The 20,508-nt window shown below is 43.1% G+C and overlaps 1 protein-coding gene across 1 annotated transcript in view; it reads left to right on the top strand.

The window, feature by feature from the left end:
* Positions 1 to 20,508, top strand: part of FAM135B (family with sequence similarity 135 member B) — a 143,974-nt gene that overhangs the window by 19,295 nt on the left and 104,171 nt on the right. Inside the window, exons 3-7 of the mRNA XM_082257944.1 lie at positions 1,603 to 1,742; positions 6,457 to 6,527; positions 9,507 to 9,680; positions 15,647 to 15,773; positions 17,494 to 17,647. Of these exons, the coding sequence (XP_082114070.1) occupies positions 1,603 to 1,742; positions 6,457 to 6,527; positions 9,507 to 9,680; positions 15,647 to 15,773; positions 17,494 to 17,647 (666 nt within the window). The remainder of the gene's footprint in view (positions 1 to 1,602; positions 1,743 to 6,456; positions 6,528 to 9,506; positions 9,681 to 15,646; positions 15,774 to 17,493; positions 17,648 to 20,508) is intronic.

Here is a 20,508-nt window from a genome sequence, read left to right as displayed (position 1 = left end):
TCCATTTCTCTTTGTGGGTTGGAACAGCAGGGATGACTCAAAATGAATAGGTAATCTCTCAAAACAATGAATTAACATGTTACCTGTCCTGGAGTCCAGCGATGTCAGCACCGCATGTTTCCATCAGCTGTCGGGTGCTGCCGCCGCCATTGCCGGTAAGGGAACCCAGCCGTGAAGCCTTGCGGCTTCACGGCTGGGTCCCTACTGCGCATGCACGAAGCGTGCTGCGCTCGGTAATTGGCCAGGAAGCAGAGGGAGGAGTAGGGGACCGAACCTGTGATGATCCTGTGACGAACCTCACCGCCGCGAGGTCCGACGGAAGTGGGGACAGGGTTCCTGTCAAAAACAGGTACCCGCGCCCTCCTCCCCCCTGAAAGGTGCCAATTGTGGCACCAGAGGGGGGGGGGGGGAACGAATAAGCGGAAGTTCCACTAACAAATATAGTCAATCTTCCAAAATAACTTCCAAAAATACGACTCTATACGAATATAAGAAATAAATCCGAATATACGAAACTAATTCTGAAAACGAATCTAACATAACAAATATGACTAAACAAATTGATTTACTTAACCGCTTGCCGACCGCCGCACGACTATTTACTGCGGCGGTCAGCCCCTCACAGGCAGAGCGACGTAGTACTACGTCGCTAGCCTGTGAGGGTCTAGGGAGTGAACGCGCGCCCCCTGAGGCACGCTCCCGCTCCCGCGCGGTCACAGAGGGAGAAAGGCAGGCGGCTAATGTAAACAAGCTGCCTGTCATTCTCCCCTGTGTATGAATGGTGATCATACGGTTCTACTATGTAGGACCGTTGATCACTGTTCATACACCTCAAGCCACAGCCAATCACAGTTAGAATCACTAGGGACACACATAAGCCCTCCCTCTCAAAAAAAGTTAACCCCTTCACTGCCAGTGTAATTTTACAGTAACAGTGCATATGTATAGCACTGATTACTGCAGTAATGTCACTGGTAACCCCAAAAGTGTCAAAAATGTCAGTCAAGGGTCCGATCTGTCCACCGCAATGTCACAGTACCGCAAAAAAAATCGCAGATCGCCGCCATTACGCGTTTAAAAAAAAACAACAAAAATGACAAAAATCTTTCCCTTAGTTAGTAAACGCAATAACTTTTGCGCAAACCAATCAAAATAGGCTTTTTGCGATTTTGTTTTACCAAACATATGTAGCATAACACAAATTGGCTGAATATGTTAAAAAATTTAGATTTTTAAATTTTTTTGGGGGGAATTTCATATAAAAAAATGTGAAAAATATTGTTATTTTTGCAAAATTGACGCTCTTTTTTTGTTTATAGTGCATGATCAAAAAATTGCACAGGTGATCAAATACCACCAAAAGAAAGCTCTGTTTGTGGGAAAAAAAGGACGTCAAATTTGTTTATGTACAGCGTCGCACGACCGTGCAATTGTCCGTTCAATTCACGCAGTGCCGAATCGCAAAATAGGCCCTGGTCAGGAAGGGGGTAAAATCTTCCGGGGCTTAAGTGGTTAACAAATTAATTCGAAACAACATAAATTTTTCCGTTGTGCTGCACATCTCTATTACAAAAATATAATTAATTTCTCTTGCTGTTACAGATGACCCTGGAACGTATTCTCCATGTGTGTATGATAATATCGTGTACAGTCGGATCCTCCAAATCCTCTATAGGAATGAAGATATCGATATTAATGATGTCATGGTGTTCAAAGCCCACCTTTTTCTGGATGGAGAACGGGTTTGTAGTTGGTGTTACTGTTATGTATTGTATTACTATAGGTTTTAATCCCCTACCTGTCTCCCAGGTATTTGGGACTAAGGGGGATGGGATTTCCTGTCACGCCCAATGCAGCAATGACAGGCTGGGAGGTGGAGTCACAGAATGTGGTGGACCCTCTGTATCACTACAACCGTGGCCAAAATATTAGAGAATGATACAAATATTCACAAAGTCTGCTGCCTGGGGCACTGATATGTGGCACTGATGGGTGGCACTGTTTTTGACAGGTACCCTTCCCCTCTTCCAGGAGATGGCACCGTGGTGCTGTCCCTCGGAAGTTTGGCCCCCTCCTCCTTCCCTCTGCTGCCGAGCCAATCCGAATGCGCAGAGCGCTTCACGCATGCACATTAGGGATCCGCCTATGAAGCTGCAAGGCTTCACTGTCGGGTTCCCTCACCGGCAATGGCGGCGGCAGCACCCGACAGCCGATGGAAACATCTGCTGCGGTGCCGACATCGCTGGACTCCAGGACAGGTAAGTCGCCTAATATTAAAAGTCAGCAGCTACAGTATGTATAGCTGCTGACTTTTAATTTTTGGAGGGGGTGGAGGGGAGGCTGGAACACCGCTTTAACTTTTTCCCATCCGTGCTACAGCCTATATACGGCTGCAGCGTGGACTTGAATTTTCACAGCGGCCATTCACCACGTGATCGGACCATCCAATGAGAGATGATCTCATATGTAAACATATGAGATCATCTCTCATCGCCGGCGCTCCTTCCTCACACGGAGCCTGCAGTGTGAGGAAGGAGGGGGAGCCTTACAGCGCCAGGGACACACAGGAATGTAATCAGGGCACTGATCACCAGTGCCCTGATTACTAAAGGTAAAAAGCATACATAAATTGCCCCCCATCAGTGCCCACAGTGCCCGCCATCAGTGCCCCCCATCAATGCCCACAATCAGTGCCCATAGTGCTGTCAGTCAGTGCCCATCAGTGCCTGCTCATCTAGGCACTGATGAGCACTGACTGGCAGCACTATGGGCACTGAGTGTGGGCACTGATGGTGCTGCCCATCAATGCTCATCAGTGCCGCCCATCAGTGCTCATCAGTGCCATCCGCCAGTGCCCATCAGTGCCGCCTATCAGTGCCGCCCGTCAGTGCCGCCTCTCAGTGCCCAGCGGTGCCACCTCTTAGTGCCCAGCAGTGCCGCCTATCAGTGCTCATCAGTGCCGCCTATCAGTGCTCATCAGTGCAGCCTATCAGTGCCGCCTATCAGTGCTCATCAGTACGGCATATTAGTACCTCCTCATCAGTGCCCATAAGTGCCACCTCATCAGTGCCCATAAGTGCCGCCTCATCAGCGCCCTTCAGTGAAGGAGAAAACTTTATTTTCAAAATTTACTCGCAGAAAATAAGAAAAACTTTTTTTTTTTCAAAATTTTCTGTCTTTTTTCTTTTTTTTTTGTAAAAAATGAAAAACCCAGAGATGATTAAATACCACCAAAAGAAAGCTCTGTTTGTGTGAAAAAAATGATAAAAATTTCATATGGGTACAGTGTAGCATGACCGCGCAATTGTCATTCAAAGTGTGAGAGCGCTGAAAGCTAAAAATTGGTCTGGATGGGAAGGGTGTTTAAGTGCACAGAAGGCAAGTGGTTAAGTGTGCTCCTAAATTTGCTTGCTAACTGTGGGGTGGGGGAGGGCTCTGTGAAAGAGAGATCGGCAGACCGACAGAGATCGGTGATTCAGCTTAACTGAGGCACACGATCTCACTGTACCTAACTGACAGGAGAGCCGCCTGCTTTGTTTACATAGGCAAGCGGCTCTCCTGTCAGTTTCCCCGAAGAGTGCGAGAGGCCGGCGGCAATCGAGCCCGCTCCTCCCACGGTCAGGGTCCAGCTGTGTCTAATCACGCGCGCGCGCTGCCTAGGCCGCGTGCACATAATCACATACATGTACATGATTATGCGCAGCTGAGCTGCCCTGCCGCAGTAAATCTGCGCGGGGCGGTTGGCAAGTGGTTAAACTCTGCTGACTTCCATCCAATCATGTTCAAGCAAAAAAAAAAAAAAATATATATATATATATATATATATATATATATATATATATATATATATATATTTTACATTTTCCATGCACAGGATTGGGTATTCTTTACTAAGTTAAATTTCACCACATTCACTATGCTTGGTCACTAAGCTCTGGGGAAAATCCCACTGCATGGTAAGCAACTGATCTTTGGTAAATCATTACCATTGACTCCAAAGCATTTTGTCCAAAATTTGGGAAAAAATAAAATTCTCGATTGTAGTCAATACTCGTCAGCAGTGGTGGAACACACTGTGAATAGGAGTGTTCCACTTTGCTGAGAAAGGTAGACAACTTTTTTAAAGGGTTACTGTTTGGTTTTTTAAGTAATTTCATAATTTATATATTTTTAATTTTATTTTATTTATTTTATTTTAACCTCTTCTGGACGCATATGTACTGCGCTAGGGTGGCCCTCCTGTGCGAAATCACGTAACTGTACGTGATTTCATGCAATGGGTCTGGGGCGCACACGTGTGCCGCCAGCGGCCCACTCACGCTGTGATTGGACACAGTGGGAGCCAATCAGTGTGTCCGGCAGACCTGATGTTCGCTGGCACCTCGTGATTGTTGGGGAAAGAGGCAGATCGGGGGTCTGCCTATGTAAACAAGGCAGATCGCCATTCTGTGAGAGGGGAAGATGGAGATCTTGTGTTTCTGCTAAACAGGAACATGGATCTCTGTCTTCCCCCCCCCCAGTCAAAGTTGAAACTATCGATGGTCCCTGCTGATACCACTGCTTGTGGAAGAGGATTCCACATCCCTACCGCTCTGACAGTAAAGAACCCTTTACGCGGTTTAAGGTTAAACCACTTTTCTTCTAGTTTAAGTGTCTTATTGAATTCCCTTTATCTGAAAAGTTTGTTCCCTATGCTAAGGGAACACATTTAACCCTTGGATCGCTCCTGATGTTAACCTCTTCCCTGCCAGTGTCATTAGTATAGTGACAGTGCATATTTTTAGCACTGATCACTGTATTAGTGTCATTGATGTTCCCCAAAAAAGTGCCAAAAGTGTAAGTTAGTGTCAGATTCAGCCGCCGCAATGTGGCAGTCCTGCTAAATTTCGCTGATTGCCTTCATTGCTAGTTATAAATAAATAAATAAATAAACATTCCATAAAAATATCCCATAGTTTGTAAACACTATAACTTTTGTGCAAACCAATCAATATACAATTTTTTTTTTTTTAACCAAAAACATGTAGCAGAGTATATAGTGGCCTAAATTGATGAAAAAAATTGATTTTATTTACATTTTTTTTATTGGCTGTGTTTTTTAGCAGAAAGTAAAAAATATTGTTTTTATTTCAAAATTATCGCACTTTTTTTTGTCATTTTATAGCGCAAAAAATAAAAACCACAGAGGTAATCAAATACCACCAAACGAAAGCTCTATTTGTGAAAAAAAAATTAATCAAATTTATTTGGGTCCAGCGTCGCACGCTCGCGCAATGATCAGTTAACCACTTCTGGACCGGAAGATTTTCCCCCTTAAAGACCAGGCCATATTTTTTGCAGTTCGGCACTGCGTTATTTAATGGACAATTGCGCGGTCGTGTGACGCTGTACCCAAATAATATTGATGTCCTTTTTTTCGCACAAATAGAGCTTTCTTTTGGTGGTATTTGATTACCTGTGTGATTTTTATTTTTTGCGCTATAAACAAAAAAAAAAAAAAATATGTTTCCCTTTCTGCTATATAACATTCTCAAAAAAAAAAAAAAAAATGTAAAAATCACATTTTTTTTGACATTTTAGGCCAATTTGTTTTCTGCTACATATATTTGGTAAAAAAAATCGCAATAAGTGTATATTGATTGGTTTGCACAAAAGTCGCTTATCGCGGTATCGCGTCTACTAACTACGGGAAAGATTTATGTCATTTTTATTTATTTTATTTTTTTGCTAGTAATGGCGGCGATCTGCGATTTTTAGCGGGACTGCAAAATTGTGGTGGACAGATCGGACCCCTAACTGACATGTTTGACACTTTTGGGGGGACCAGTGACATCACTACAGTAATCAGTGCTAAAAATATGCATTCTTACTGTAATAAGGACACTGGCAGGGAAGGGGTTAACACTGTGGGTGATCAAGGGGTTAAAATGTGAGCCTAGCGGAGTGATTCTAACTGTATGGGGCGTGGCTTGTGAAATGACCATAGAGATGTGATCCTATATAGAAGGATCACAGGGGCTCTATTATCATTCCAGAGAGAAGAATGGTCAGCTGTGTTTACAACAGCCGACCGTCCTTCTCTCTCAGCCGGGAGCGATTGCGGGTGTCAGACGGCAATCGGAGCCGCCTGCCCCATGCATCGGAGTCCCCGCTGCCGAGTGGGGTGGGAGCGCGCCGCCTAGCTGCAGGAACACGACCAACATAGGTTTATGCCGTTTCGTGCAGGAGGGCCGCACTGCTGCAGTAAATCGGCGGTTGGCGGGCGGTCGGGAATGGGTTAAAGCAACGCAGTGGCGTATCGCAAACAATGGCCTGGTCATGAAGGAGAGTAAACCTTCCGGGGCTGGTTTTTTTAAACTCAGATTTTAAAACTTTTTGTTTTTAGTAATGATATGAAATCTTTATTTTTGCATTGCCTTATGGAATGCATCCATTCATCTTGGTTGTGTTTTTCAGGTAGAAGATGCTCTCAGCGAAGTGGATTTCCAATTGAAGTTAGACCTTCATTTTACAGACAGCGAGCAGCAGTGAGTACTGCAATGCCTCCTGGGTAAACTATGGTAATAAACATATTATTATTAGACATGGTGTCAGGGACACAGCATTTCTGGCAGGAACAATGGGTATTTTTTGAAAATGTACCTAGGCTGAAAAAAAATGAAAAAATAAAACAAAGGCCGCCATCACATCTAAGGACCGGTAAGCTGCAATATTAACAATTTTTGTTCTTGGATTTCGATTTTTTTTTTTAGAATGTTAGTTAACACTAATTGGTTTATATTACATATATCTATTGCCAGTCCTTTCTTTCTAGTTGTGGATAAAGTAAGGAAAGGTTCAAATCCCTGCCAGCTTATTTTTTGCACACCATTAGGGAAATGTTCCTTCAGTTGCTGCACCAGCGATACAACAGGAACTGGTGTCCCCACTGGACTGTTTTCATTCACTTCTTGATCTGAGGACAACTCTAAAATGTTGGATTTCTCTTTAGGGACAATTGTCTTAAGTACAAATAGAGGGTGAATCTTCCCAATGAAGACACAGGCAGCAAAAATTAGTAAAAACTTGACAGAAGATCTAACCCTTCCCTACTCTATCCAAAACTAAAAGAAAATGGTTTTGCTTAGAGATAAACTTTAAGTAAGGGAATGCTATAACCTTTGTCAGCTTTTTTTATTGTCTGTTTCAATGCTGCAGATTTTCCAAGACATCCTGTCTCCTAAAAAGTTATCCCCAGAACAGAAAGTGAAGGGAAATCTCTTGGAGCCTTAGACAACAATAAAACCTGACTGGGGTTCTTACCTTTCCCAATGCTATCCTATCTAAAAAAAACGTTTAAGTATAGATGCCCTTTCCTTTCCTTTCCTTCTTCCTTGTTCATGTATCTCTATTCTATATAAAAAAAAAGTATTGATAATAGTGTGCTATAGTGATTCTATTGTGTGCAGAGTGTCAGTGTAGTGTGAATATAGTGATAATGCAGCATCAGTTTAGTGTGATCTTGCAGTTTTACTGTAATGTCAGTGTAATTTGTCAGGGCAGTTTTACTGCAGTATATTGAAGTGTGTCAGTGTAGTATGTCAGGGCAGTATAATGAAGCACGTCAGTGCAGTTTTACTGCAGTATATTGTAGTGCATCAGTGCAGTTTTACTGCAGTTTATTGAAGTGCATCAGGGCAGTTTTACTGCAGTATATTGAAGTGCATAGATAAACAATAACTTTATCCATTTTCTTTGACTCTTTCTTTCCTTGCTCCATTGTTTTCTTCATTCCTTTCTTTCTTCCTTCTTTCCTTTCCCCCCTTCCTTCCTTCCAATTCTTTCCTTTCCTTTCTCACTTTATTTCTTTCTTGTTCATGTATCCCTATTCTATTAAAATAAAAATTAAGTTTATATAAAAATGATCTTAATTAATTTTCTTTGATTATTTTCCTTGTTCCTTTCTTTTCTTTCCTTCCTTCCTTCCTTCCTTCCTTCCTTCCTTCCTTCCTTCCTTCCTTCCTTCCTTCCTTCCTTCCTTCCTTCCTTCCTTCCTTCCTTCCTTCCTTCCCTCTTTCCTTTCCTTTCCTTTCCTTTCCTTTCCTTTCCTTCCTCACTTTATTTCTTTCTTCTTTTTTCCTTTCTTGTCCATGTTTCCCTATTCTATTAAAATAAAAATTAAGTATAGATAATCAGTGACTTCATCCATTTTCTTTGATTCTTTTTTTCCTTGTTCCTTTCTTTTCTTCCTTCCTTCATTCCTTCCTTCCCTCTTTTCCTTTTCCTGTCCTTTCCTTTCTCACTTTATTTCTTTCTTCTTTTTTCTTTCTTGTTCACGTCGTATTCTATTAAGATAAAAATTAACTTCATTTTCTTTGATATTTTTCCTTGTTCCTTTCCTTTCCTTACCTTTCCTTTCTCCCTTTTCCTTTCCTTTCTCCCTTTTCCATTTCCTTTCCTTTACCTTTCCTTTCCATTCCTTTACATTCCTTTCCTTTCCATTCCATTCCTTTCCTTTTTCCCTTTTCCTTTCCTTTCCTTTTTCCCTTTTCCTTTCCTTTCCTTTCTTTACCTTTCCTTTCCTTTGCTTTCCCTTGCTTTCCTTTCCTTTCTCCCTTTTCTTTTCCTTTCCTTTCTCCCTTTTCCTTTCCTTTCTCCATTTTCCTTTTCCTTTCCTTTCTCCCTTTTCCTTTCCTTTACCTTTCCTTTCCATTCCTTTCCATTCCTTTCCTTTCCTTACCTTTCCTTTCTCCCTTTTCCTTTCCTTTCTCCCTTTTCCTTTCCTTTCTCCCTTTCTTCCTTTTCCTTTCCTTTCTCCCTTTTCCTTTCCTTTACATTTTCTTTCCATTCCTTTCCATTCCTTTCCTTTTTCCCTTTTCCTTTCCTTTTCTTTCCTTACCTTTCCTTTCCTTTGCTTTCCCTTCCTTTCTCCCTTTTCTTTTCCTTTCTCCCTTTTCTTTTCCTTTCTCCCTTTTCCTTTCCTTTCTCCCTTTTCCTTTCCTTTCCTTTCCATTCCTTTCCTTTCCTTTCCTTTCCTTTCCTTTCCTTTCCTTTCCTTTCCTTTCCTTTCCATTCCTTTCCTTTCCTTTCCTTTCCTTTCCTTTCCTTTCCTTTCCTTTCCTTTCCTTTCCTTTCCTTTCCTTTCCTTTCCTTTCCTTTCCTTTTTCCCCTTTCCTTTCCTTTCCTTCTTTCCTTTCTATTCTATTAAAATAAAAATTAAGTATAGATAAACATTAACTTCAGCCATTATCTTTGATCCTTCCTTTCTTTTCTACCTTCATCCCTTATTCCCTTCCTCCTGCCCCCCCCCCCCCTTTCATCATTTCTTTCTTTCTTGGGTGCCAGAGGATCTTGTCCAGGCGCGGCAGTCATCTCCCTTGCCTCCTGTAGATAGATCCATAACACGCACATAGTTCTGCTCCTGCTTTTGCTGAGCATTTTGTCAGGTTTCTTCTGATAAAATCCTGGAATCTCTAACAAGAAAAAACAACACGAGCATCGCTAACAAGTGTAAACATTTCTTCCAGGCTGAAAGACATCTCCGCCGTCCCCCTGATCAGCAGCCGCACTTTAGGTCTTCATTTTCATCCACGAAGAGGTTTGCACCACCATGTTCCTGTCATGTTCGACTATTTCCACTTGTCGGTGATCTCCGTAACGGTGCACGCTTCACTGCTAGCCTTACATCAGCCATTTACCAGGTACAGTACCAGACACAGCAGATGCCTGCCTCTCATGCCTGCACGGCCTTGTAAGCAATCGCTTGTCCTTCCGTACAAAACTGGAGTGCAATGAAAATAATCCAAGAGAGGGAAACTCTTTTTCTCTAGACTGACCTCCTTCCGCATCAGCAACAATGCCATCTCATGTACTCATCCTCTGGAAAAGAAAAGCCATGCCAATCAAACCAGCAAAAGTCATTAAAGACTTAGTCCACCATTTGACCATGTTTCACCGATATTTATTGTGAAGCAATAAAGTAGAACTATAGGCAAAAATTTTTTGTTTCATTTTGCATAGAGTAAGTGTAGGTTATAACTAGTGATCGACCGATATTGTTTTTTTTTTTTGCCGATACAGATATTTTGGTCATCGCATATCAGTATCGGCAGATATTGGCCAATATTTTCGTACATTAAAAAAACATTTTTTTTTTTTTTTATTACAGGTACTCTTGTGGGGGGGATCTGGACTTAAAAGTATTCAAAATGCCAAGTTTGGCTGTTTTGAATGCTGTCTTTTTTTTTTTTAATTTGGCGCGGAGTACCCGGAAGTGATGTCATGACATCACTTCCGGGTTTTTACATGGAGACCCGATCAGAGCCGAATGCGGCTTTGATCGGGTCTTCTCTTCGGCGGTCATGCAGGCTGGTTGCCCGGGTCTCCTAATGGGACGGGAGACCCGGGCGAGCCACGGAAGGAGGCGGGAGGGGGAGGACCTCCCTTCCTGCTCCTTGTAATGACAGCCGAGTGGCTTTTCAGCCACATCAGTTGTCATTACAAGACAGCCGACCGTTGGCTATGGACGTCGGTAGCGGGGTGATGCCTCTAGCTGCAGGCATCACTCTGGTACAAGCACTTTCCCGAAATATCGGCAATTTTGGTAACCTCAGGGGCCGATTCCAATATATTGGGGAAAGTGCATATCGGCCCCTGATATATCGGCTTTGCCGATAATCGGTCGATCCCTAGGTATAACCCCTGTAAGGTTTATTTTTGCCATTGTTGTCCCATTGGGGAAATGTACCTTTACTTTCTGTCCCATTGCCAAACAGGAAGTGGAAGGAAAGCTCTGCAAATTGAGGGAATCTCTAACTCTCGTAACTCTCTAATTACATATTTTCTATTATATTTTGGTAATAAGCCCCCCCCCCCCCCATCACGTCTGGGAAGCCAACAAGGAAAGGCAGATGCTCCCATGCCACTGCACTAAATTGTGGCCTCATCATACAGACTGGCTCCCTTAGCCATTGTTTACAAAACAAAGAAAGCTTGCAGGGAAAATGTTGTTTCTTTAGAAATGTCAGTTTTGCTGCAGCGGGTTCTATACACATTACAGATGTGCCACTTTACAGGCAGACTAATGTGACTCCCCCCAGGCACTATATTTAAATGTATTTTTCATTTTTATTCTTTCACTTTAAGCATCATTAAATCACTGCTCATTTAAAAATGATCTTTTTAAAAAACTTGTTTTGCATTGATACATGTCCCCCAGGGTATTACCCGGACCCCCATACCCTTCATATGCCCAATTACTTCATATGCCCATCCGATCTTTTGCGATGTTCGAACGTTCTGGCATTAACCGAACCGGGAGGTGTTCGGCCCATCTCTATTTACTAACCAGACCTAATGTTGTTAGTGCCTTTCTTGAATAGTCAGAGGATTTTTCTGAAGTCCTTACTGACTCCACAACTCCCCACCTTTTACCATAGTTACATAGTTAGTCAGGTTAATAAAATATACAAGTCTTTACAATCCCATATACACAATCTTATGCTCACAGGTGATCCAGATGAAGGTAAAAAAAAAAAAAACCCCAGCAAAGCATGATGCAATTTGTACCAGCAAGGGAAAAAATTCCTTCCTGACCCCCAGAGAGGCAATTGGATATTCCCTGGATCAACCTATCTATAAATGTTAGTACCCAGTTTACTATTATCAGAGTGTATGAAGTGAAGAAGCAGCCTTTCCTGAGCTATAGCTCCTTGTCTGGAACCTGACCGCATGCTCCTCTCTCTACCACACACTCACCAGAAGCACGCCAAAATGATGTGGGGTTCCATATTTAACCTCCCTGGCGGTAATCCCAAGCGTGACTCGGGGTGGATTTTTTAGTCCAGGATCGGTATCTCAGAGTCACGCTCGGGGTAGATGTGCAGAAAGCGCAGCGGTGTCTCTTACCTTCTCCTGGCGATCCAGCGATGATCTCCCATTGCTGTGACCGCCAGCCGAGAGTCCCGCCGCTCGTCCGTCGGTCTGATGACTTCCTAGTTCCGTTCCCTGCAGCAGCAATGCTGCATGGGAGCGGAACTAGGGAGGGAAATTCAAAACGTTGCACAAAACACAAACACATAACACATTTTATATATATATATATATATATACACACACACACACACACACACATATATATATATATATATATATATATATATATATGTATATATGAGTATATATATATATATATATATATATATACCTATATACACACGTATGTATATATATATATATATATATATATATATATATATATATATATATATAAAATTATATTATTGATTAGATTATAATTCATGCGTTTGTGTTTCAAATTTATCACATCTGGGATGTCTACTAGACTCTTGTTTTGGTCAGGTTTAAGTCAGTAATTACTAAGAATTGTAGGCCTATAATACATAACGCCAAATTTCCATGAAAAAAATTGTACCGCTTTTGGTATGTAATTCCTGACATAATCATACCGCCAGGGAGGTTAAATGGCTCCCTCACTCAAGATGGCTGCCAAAGTCTTTTTAAACTTTGGTGCCCAATTAGACTACCTTCCTCTCTCAAGACACTGTACAGAACCTCTAAGGCGGTGATGGCGAACCTTGGCACCCCAGATGTTTTGGAACTACATTTCCCATGATGCTCAACTACACTACAGAGTGCATGAGCATCATGGGATATGTAGTTCCAAAACATCTGGGGTGCCAATGTTCGCCATCACTTCTCTAAGGGTTCATTTCCCTTATGAGACTCCCCTTCCTATGCAATAATGGCACTAGGCCTTCTACAGGTGGAAAGGCTAACTGCACCTGCCTACAGACACGTTACATTTTTTTTTCTGGAGCTAGACCTCAGAGCCAATAAAATTAGTAATTTTGACAAACTGACAGGTAGACCTGATGAGAAAGCCTTTGTGAAAATACCCTAAAGCAGACACCGAGCTAGGATATAACAAACCCGGCCTAATGCTATTCAATCCAAGAAAAACCTGCCAGGAGTTAAAGGATACAGGATATGTATAACAACATCCCAGGAGAGAAATAACTGCCATTCAGGACTCTTTAGACAAAGTCACATTGTTTCTGTACATACTGTACAATACCTCACAGCCCAAGGGTGGTAGCATTCCCTCAATGTACTTGGTGCCAAGATAATCACATTCAGAGCTACCAGACAGAAATCACTATGGCTAAATATAAAATGCACAAGAGTTTCTTCTACATCCTCTACATCGCACGTAATAGCTTTAATGTCTTATTAATGAATTATTCAAATTAATCTGGATCATATACAGTATCTCACAAAAGTGAGTACACCCCTCACATTTGTACACGTGTCTTTGTACTCCTCACCTGGTTGCCGCGACACAGGCTTTACACCATCTGAACCAAATAAGTTTATCTTGGTCTCATCAGACCACAGGACATGGTTCCATTAATCCATGTCCTTAGTCTGCTTGTCTTCAGCAAACTGTTTGCAGGCTTTCTTGTGCACCATCTTTAGAAGAGGCTTCCGACAGCCAAGGAGACCAATTTGATGCAGTGTGTGGCGTTTGGTCTGAGCACTGAAAGGCTGACCCCCCACTCCTTTAACCTCTGCAGCAATGCTGGCAGCACATATACATCTATTTCCCAAAGACAACCTCTGGATATGACGCTGAGCATGTGCTCTCAACTTCTTTGGTCAACCATGGCGAGGCCTGTTCTGAGTGGAACCTGTCCTGTTAAACTGCTGCATGGTCTTAGCCACCGTGCTGCAGCTCAGTTTCAGGGTATTGGCAATCTTCTTAAAGCCTAGGCCATCTTTATGTAGCGCAACAATTCTTTTTTGTCAGATCCTCAGAGAGTTATTTACCATGAGGTGCCATGTTAAACTTCCAGTGACCAGTATGAGAGAGTGAGAGTGATAACACCAAATTTAACACACCTCCTCCCCATTCACACCTGAGACCTTGTAACACTAATGAGTCCCATGACACCGGGGAGGAAAAATGGCTACTTGGGCCCAATTTGGACATTTTCACTTAGGGGTGTACTCACTTTTGTTGCCAGCGGTTTAGACATTAATGGCTAGAATTTTCAGGGCCCAGGTGCAAGAAATCATGAAGCCCCCCCCCCCCAAAAAGCATGATTTTGACACAGTAGGGGCGATGGTAGGGAGGGGGGGTGGGATCAGTAGGGGCGATGGTAGGGAGGGGGGGTGGCATCAGTGGCAGTGATGGGGGGTGGGATCAGTGGGGGTGATGGAAGGGGGGTGGGATCAGTAGGGGCGATAGTAGGGAGGGGTTGGTAGGGAGGGATCAGTGGTGGTGATGGTGGGGAGGGGCTGGGATCAGTGGCGGCGATGGTGGAAGGGGGGTGGGATCAGTGGCGGGTAATGGGGGAGGGGTCAGTGGATGTGATGGTGGTGGGATCAGTAAAGGCAATGGGGATGGAATCAGTGGCGGCGATGGTAAGGAGGGGGTGGAATCAGTGGCGGCGATGGTAAGGAGGGGCTGGGATCAGTGGCGGTGGTGGGGGTGGGATTAGTGGCAGTGATGGGGGTTGGATAAGTGGCAATGATGGGGTGGGATAAGTGGCGGCGATGGGGGTGGGGCTGGGATAAGTGGTGGCGATGGTGGTGGGGGGTGGGATCAGTGATAGTGGTGAGGGGGGGGAGATCAGTGATTGTGGTGAGGGAGGGGGGAATCAGTGATGGTAGTGAGGGGGGGAGGGTGAGATCAGTGAGGGGGGGGTCAGTGAGTGAGGAGGGGTGGGATTAGTGGTGGTGCCATCCTCCACCACCTCTGCCTCTTATTGATCCCATCCCCCCACCACCAAGGATCTCTGTTTTAGAAGTGATGGGGGGGATAGGGATGAAATCTGTAGCGTGGGATCAGTAAGAGGCAGCAATGGTGGGTTGGGATCAGTGGTGGAGGTTGGCAATTTGTCACTGACCCTTACATAGCTGCCCGTCAGTCGATTACCCTCAGTGGTCATGAAAAGGGCCTCCTCCAGTCCAGGGATGCCTGTGAGTCACATACCAGAGTCTCCTCGCAGAAAGGAGAGCTCCATCCCCTTCTGGTCGGCTGACTCTCCTTCAGCATCTGTCAAACTCTGCCTCTCTACTCTCTATGGGTTGGCTGGCTGGCTCTCTCATTCATCTTAGCAGCCGGCCACAACATCCTCTTCCCCACAAACCCCCCCCCCCCCCGCACGGCGCAACAATCTGATTCTGACTGACTCGGACAGGAGTGAGTGAGTGAGGCACTTGCTCACGGCAGTAGCACATCCAAAACTGGCAGGCGCCAACGGGCCCCCCCACAGTGGCGGAACTCCAGGGCCCAGCCGCCAGCGTGACTTCTGCGACCCTGATAGTTCCGCCACTGGGCTGTGTGTTGAGTTATTTTGAGAGGACAGCAAATTTACACTGTTATACAAGCTGTACACTCACTACTTTACATTGTAGCAAAGTGTCATTTCTTCAGTGTTTCACATGAAAAGATATAATAAAATATTTACAAAAATGAGAGGGGTGTACTCACTTTTGTGAGATATTGTATTTCACAATTATGAAAAAAATCGTATTGGCCAATGTGAACCAGATTCCAGCAAAAAAGGATATAATGGACACAAAAAAGGTCCACTTTAACTGTCTGTGATCTTCAGCTCCCAATGTTCATATTGTCTTCTAGTTTTGTTCGTCCAATAAGAGGCTCCTGGTTGGGAAAAAGTAACCAAGAATTGGCGACGGATCTGACAAGCGTTTCTCTTGAAAATCTGGTTTTTGGTGCTGCGTACTGCAAACCACCTTCTCCAGAGGTAGGAATTTGTTTAGCTGTCTTCGCTTTGGTGCACTCAGAAATTCTGATACGGATTGAAATTAACCCGGTATGCCGAACACGGGGACAACAAAACCCTAGAAGTTCTCCTCAGCCGAAACCTGATAAGAGAGCTGAGATTTGTATAAGGGATATACAGTAATTGTGGGAAAAAAACATTAATAATTGTGTCACATTATAAAATATAATTCTATTTATTAATATTATTACCACTAACATTTTTATTCACAGAACTGCTCCCTTGTAGTATTCTGACAATGCTGACATTTCTTCTGCTACCTGTTCTTGGTTCATGCATGTTTTTGCTAAGATCAGTGGCACATTGGGGTTGATTTACTAAAACTAGAGAGAGCAAAATCTGGGGCAGCTCTGCATTAAACCCAAACAGCTTCAAGTTTTTTTTTTTTTTTGTCAAAGCTTAACCACTTGCCGACTGCTGTCAGTATATTTACTGTGGCGGTCAGCCCCTCACAGGCAAAGTGACGTAGGTCTACATCGCTCGCCTGTGAGGCTCTAGGGGGCGAGCGTGCGCCGCCGGAGGCGCGCTCCCGCCCCGCTCGCTCATGGACACCCCCACATGTGTGACCAGCGGACCCGCCGGTCACTTGCGATCGTCCGTTGCAGAGGGAGAAAGGCAGGCGGCTAATGTAAACAAAGCCGCCTGTCATTCTCCCTGTGTAAGAATGGAGATCATACGATCCTGCTATGTAGGATCGTATATCTCTGTTACACAAACAGCCACATCCAATTAGAATCACGCCCCTAGGGACACACTTAACCCCTCCTTTCTCCAATAAAGTTAACCCCTTCCCTGCCAGTGTCATTTTTACAGTAACAGTGCATATTTATAGCACTGATTACTGCAGTAATGTCACTGGTAACCCCAAAAGTGTCAAAAATGTCAGTCAAGGGTCCGATCTGTCTGCCGCAATGTCGCAGTCCCGCAAAAAAAAAAAATTGCAGATCGCCGCCATTACTCGTTAAAATAAAAAAAAACAACAAAAATGACAAAAATCTTTGCCTTAGTTAGTAAACGCAATACATTTTGCGCAAACCAATCAAAATACGCTTTTTGCGATTTTTTTTTTTACCAAACATATGTAGCAGAAAACAAATTGGCCAAAAATGTTAAAAAATTTAGATTTTTACATTTTTTGGGGGGGGGGGGGAATTTCATATAAAAAAATGTGAAAAATATTGTTATTTTTGTAAAATTGACGCTCTTTTTTTGTTTATAGCGCATGATCAAAAAATCGCACAGGTGATCAAATACCACCAAAAGAAAGCTCTGTTTGTGGGAAAAAAAGGACGTCAAATTTGTTTAGGTACAGCGTCGCATGACCGCGCAATTGTCTGTTAAAGTCAAACAGTGCCGAATCGCAAAATAGGCCCTGGTCAGGAAGGGGGTAAAATCTTCCGGGGCTTAAGTGGTTAATTGAACAAGCTGAAGTTAGAAGCTGATTGGCTACCTTGCAGAGCTGCACCAGATTTTGCAGTCTCCAGTTTTAGTAAATCAAGCCCATATTGTCACAGTTGTCAGATACTACAGAGACAGATTTAGCTAGGGGGCTCCACCAACATATTGCTATGGGGCCCATAAATCATGGTTATGCCCTTGGTTTTAACCCTTCCATACTCAATCCAAAACTAACAGGTACTTATATACAGCTGCATTCAATTGATTGATCTCTTCCTTGCAGGGAACTTGCTATGTGCCATCAGATACGTGCATACAACATGCCTACAAGTGGCACAGGGATCTTTGCCAGCTGCTGCTGTCTTCATACAGTGGGCTCTCCTCCTACTATGCCACCCTTCTAAAGGAAGTCCCAGGTTTATCCCAAGTTGCCATAGGTAAGTGGTTTACTGTTTGATACATAAGTAGTACTAAAGCTTATGAATCCTAATGAGCAGACCAAACTGGTGTGGTTTGACTGGAACAATTGTCATCAAGTATATGCTTGTCATTAATTACTAATGTGCCAAAGAAAAATCAATAAGCTCCTTCAGTAAATTGGTGAAGAGGACCGAAGGATCTGGTCTGGTGGGCTGAGGGGAAACGAACCTGGAAAGATCTTTTCTAAGACTGACTATATTTAATACTATCTGGGAATAGGATGGCTTTATTCCTTTGAAGTAATTTCGGATGCACACTTATGTGGGATGGGTTCCTGTTTCTCCTGAACCCTGGAACCTTCTAGTTATCTATAGGACTTTTTCCAGCGCCTTTATGCGTCCTGCTCTATATATACCTGTGCTGGCACTAATTTTATGCTCCTGTATATTGAAATGGAAATAGATCACCCCTTTGTATTTTTGATCATTCCAAATCCATGTTAACTAACGACTTTCCCATGGTGTAGCTGACCGCTTCTTCTCTTGCCGATATTTATTTGCACAAATATACATACACCGTACAATGTGATTGAACCAATCGAGATTAAATTTAATGATTTTCCATATATATTAAGAATATTCTGAAACAGCTGGAGCCTGAGGAAGCACTCACAGCGAAACGCGTAGTTCTAGCAACTATCTGTATTTTCATACAGTCCCATTGTGGGGTTGTTGAAGTTTATGTATTCTATTCTTTGTACAATACATGTATATATAATTGTAATAAATATGTATGTTCATCTGTTTTTAATACATATGAAATAAAAATCTTTTTATGAATTTTTAAATACGGACTGAATCTGGAAAAAGTTATTGTATTAGCGGCACATTTAAATCCCCTCGGGTTCCACTTCTGTTCATTTGTGACAGATCTGGAAACCCCCTCTTCCTTTTCTATACAAATTTCGACAACGGGGAAGGTGCCAATTAACTACTAAGGATTAGTAAAGCCAATCTCTCCCCCTTCACAACCACGAAGGATCCCTTACCTCTTCAGTTATGGTCCAAGCTCAGTCCTTTACAGCACCATTGGCTTATTGTCTTCACTTTTGACAGGACCTAATGAGATATATACTATCCATTGTCGGGGCAATGATATCACTGGGGGTGGGGGTTCTCTTCCCATAAATCCATCTGCCCTAAATATTAAAAATATTCACACTAGGTCTCACTCACTCACTCACCAGATGTCAACTTGTAAAGGATAGGGGTGCCTGGACCTCAGAGTGGTAAGAAGGCTCACTTAGTAAATGACTAAGGGGTCCAAAGGACCCACTAACTATGTATTCTGATAGTAAATATCATCAATACTTGTGACTTTGTATGGTCTCTTGGTTTTAGAGAAAATACAGAGACTATCCTCGCTAACTGCTAACTATTGCTAACTGTCAGGCTTGGGTTCTCTACAAACCCAACTTCATCCAAACCCAAAAGTTAGCTGTAATTGTATGAGCTGTGGGGAGGAGATTCACTTCCCCACAGCTGATACACAAAGGGGCAGGGTTGCTTGTGACATCATTGACCTAATATGGCCGTATAAGGTTAAAAAATAGAGTCTTTACCCATTCATTTGAATAGGCTACCCAACACAACGGACCAAACATTGTGAACAAAGCATTTTTGACCACACACCACAACACAACGATGAACAAACAATATAATAGTGCTGCGCAATAAATATCTGTAAAATACTCAGTGATAAATATAGTAATAAAAATTATACATCTAGTGTACAAATATTGATAAAAAGTGGACATATATAAATGTACTCAAACAAATAAATAATCTAATCATAAATGTGTGCAAAAATAAATAACGCGATAATCCATAAATCAAAATCAGTGTATAAAAGCCAAAAAAGTGCGAAGTGCAATAAGTGTCTGAAAAGTCTTCAATAAATTAGTCCCAGTGATAATATATATATAAATATGTACCAAAATATTTGTGATAATAATAATAATTAATGAGTAAATATAACAGTCTTGTGAGAAGTGCAAACAGCCAAAATCTTCTATAAGTGCTCAGGCCACCTGGATGTGGCTGGTGCTTCCCAAGAGGAGTGAGTGACCAGAGTGTCACAGATCGATATTAACCGTGCACCCCCTTGTGAGTGGGTGCTCACCTCAAATAAGATTGAATCAAGCATAAATGCAGGGGATCTTTAGGGATGGCCCATCTGGGTGGTTTCACTTCAGAAGCTCAAATCAAGTCAATGCATCTTAGCTCAATAGCCAGCGTAACATGTAGATAGAAAAAGCTTGCAATAGTGCTTATATCTTTAAAACTTTATTCAAATAAAAAAGTAATATATTGCACTCACATATATCGGTGCATTCATGCACCTTTAACCACTTTAGCACTAGCCACTGTGCTGCTACTGCGGCACAGTGGCTCGTTATCGTCTAGCGTCGTAGACCTACGTCGCTAGACTCCTCCCCTATAGGCGGCGCTCGCGCGCCGCCGGAGGCGCGCTCCCACTGTTTTCATTCACAGCGGGAGTCGGGCCAGGGGAGGAGCGGCGGCGATCGCCGCTGCTCTGCCCCGATCGTCGGGGAATCCAGTTTGGAGATCCGCCCGCCTGTGTAAACAGAGCTGGCGGATCTCCTAAGTGACAGGGAGTGACAGATCGGAGTGTTCAGCATAGCTGAACATCCGATCTGTCCCTGGCTCACCTCCCCCCCCCCACACGTCAGTAAGCACCAGGCATACATTAACCCCTCCCTCTCCAATAAAATTAACCCCTTCCCTGCCAGTGTCATTTTTACAGTAACAGTGCATATTTATAGCACTGATTACTGCAGTAATGTCACTGGTACCCC

The sequence above is a fragment of the Pelophylax lessonae genome (assembly GCF_965119305.1).
Source record: "Pelophylax lessonae genome assembly, chromosome: 5".
NCBI classification, from domain to species: Eukaryota; Metazoa; Chordata; class Amphibia; order Anura; family Ranidae; genus Pelophylax; species Pelophylax lessonae.
This window is presented reverse-complemented; position numbering and strand designations above follow the sequence as displayed.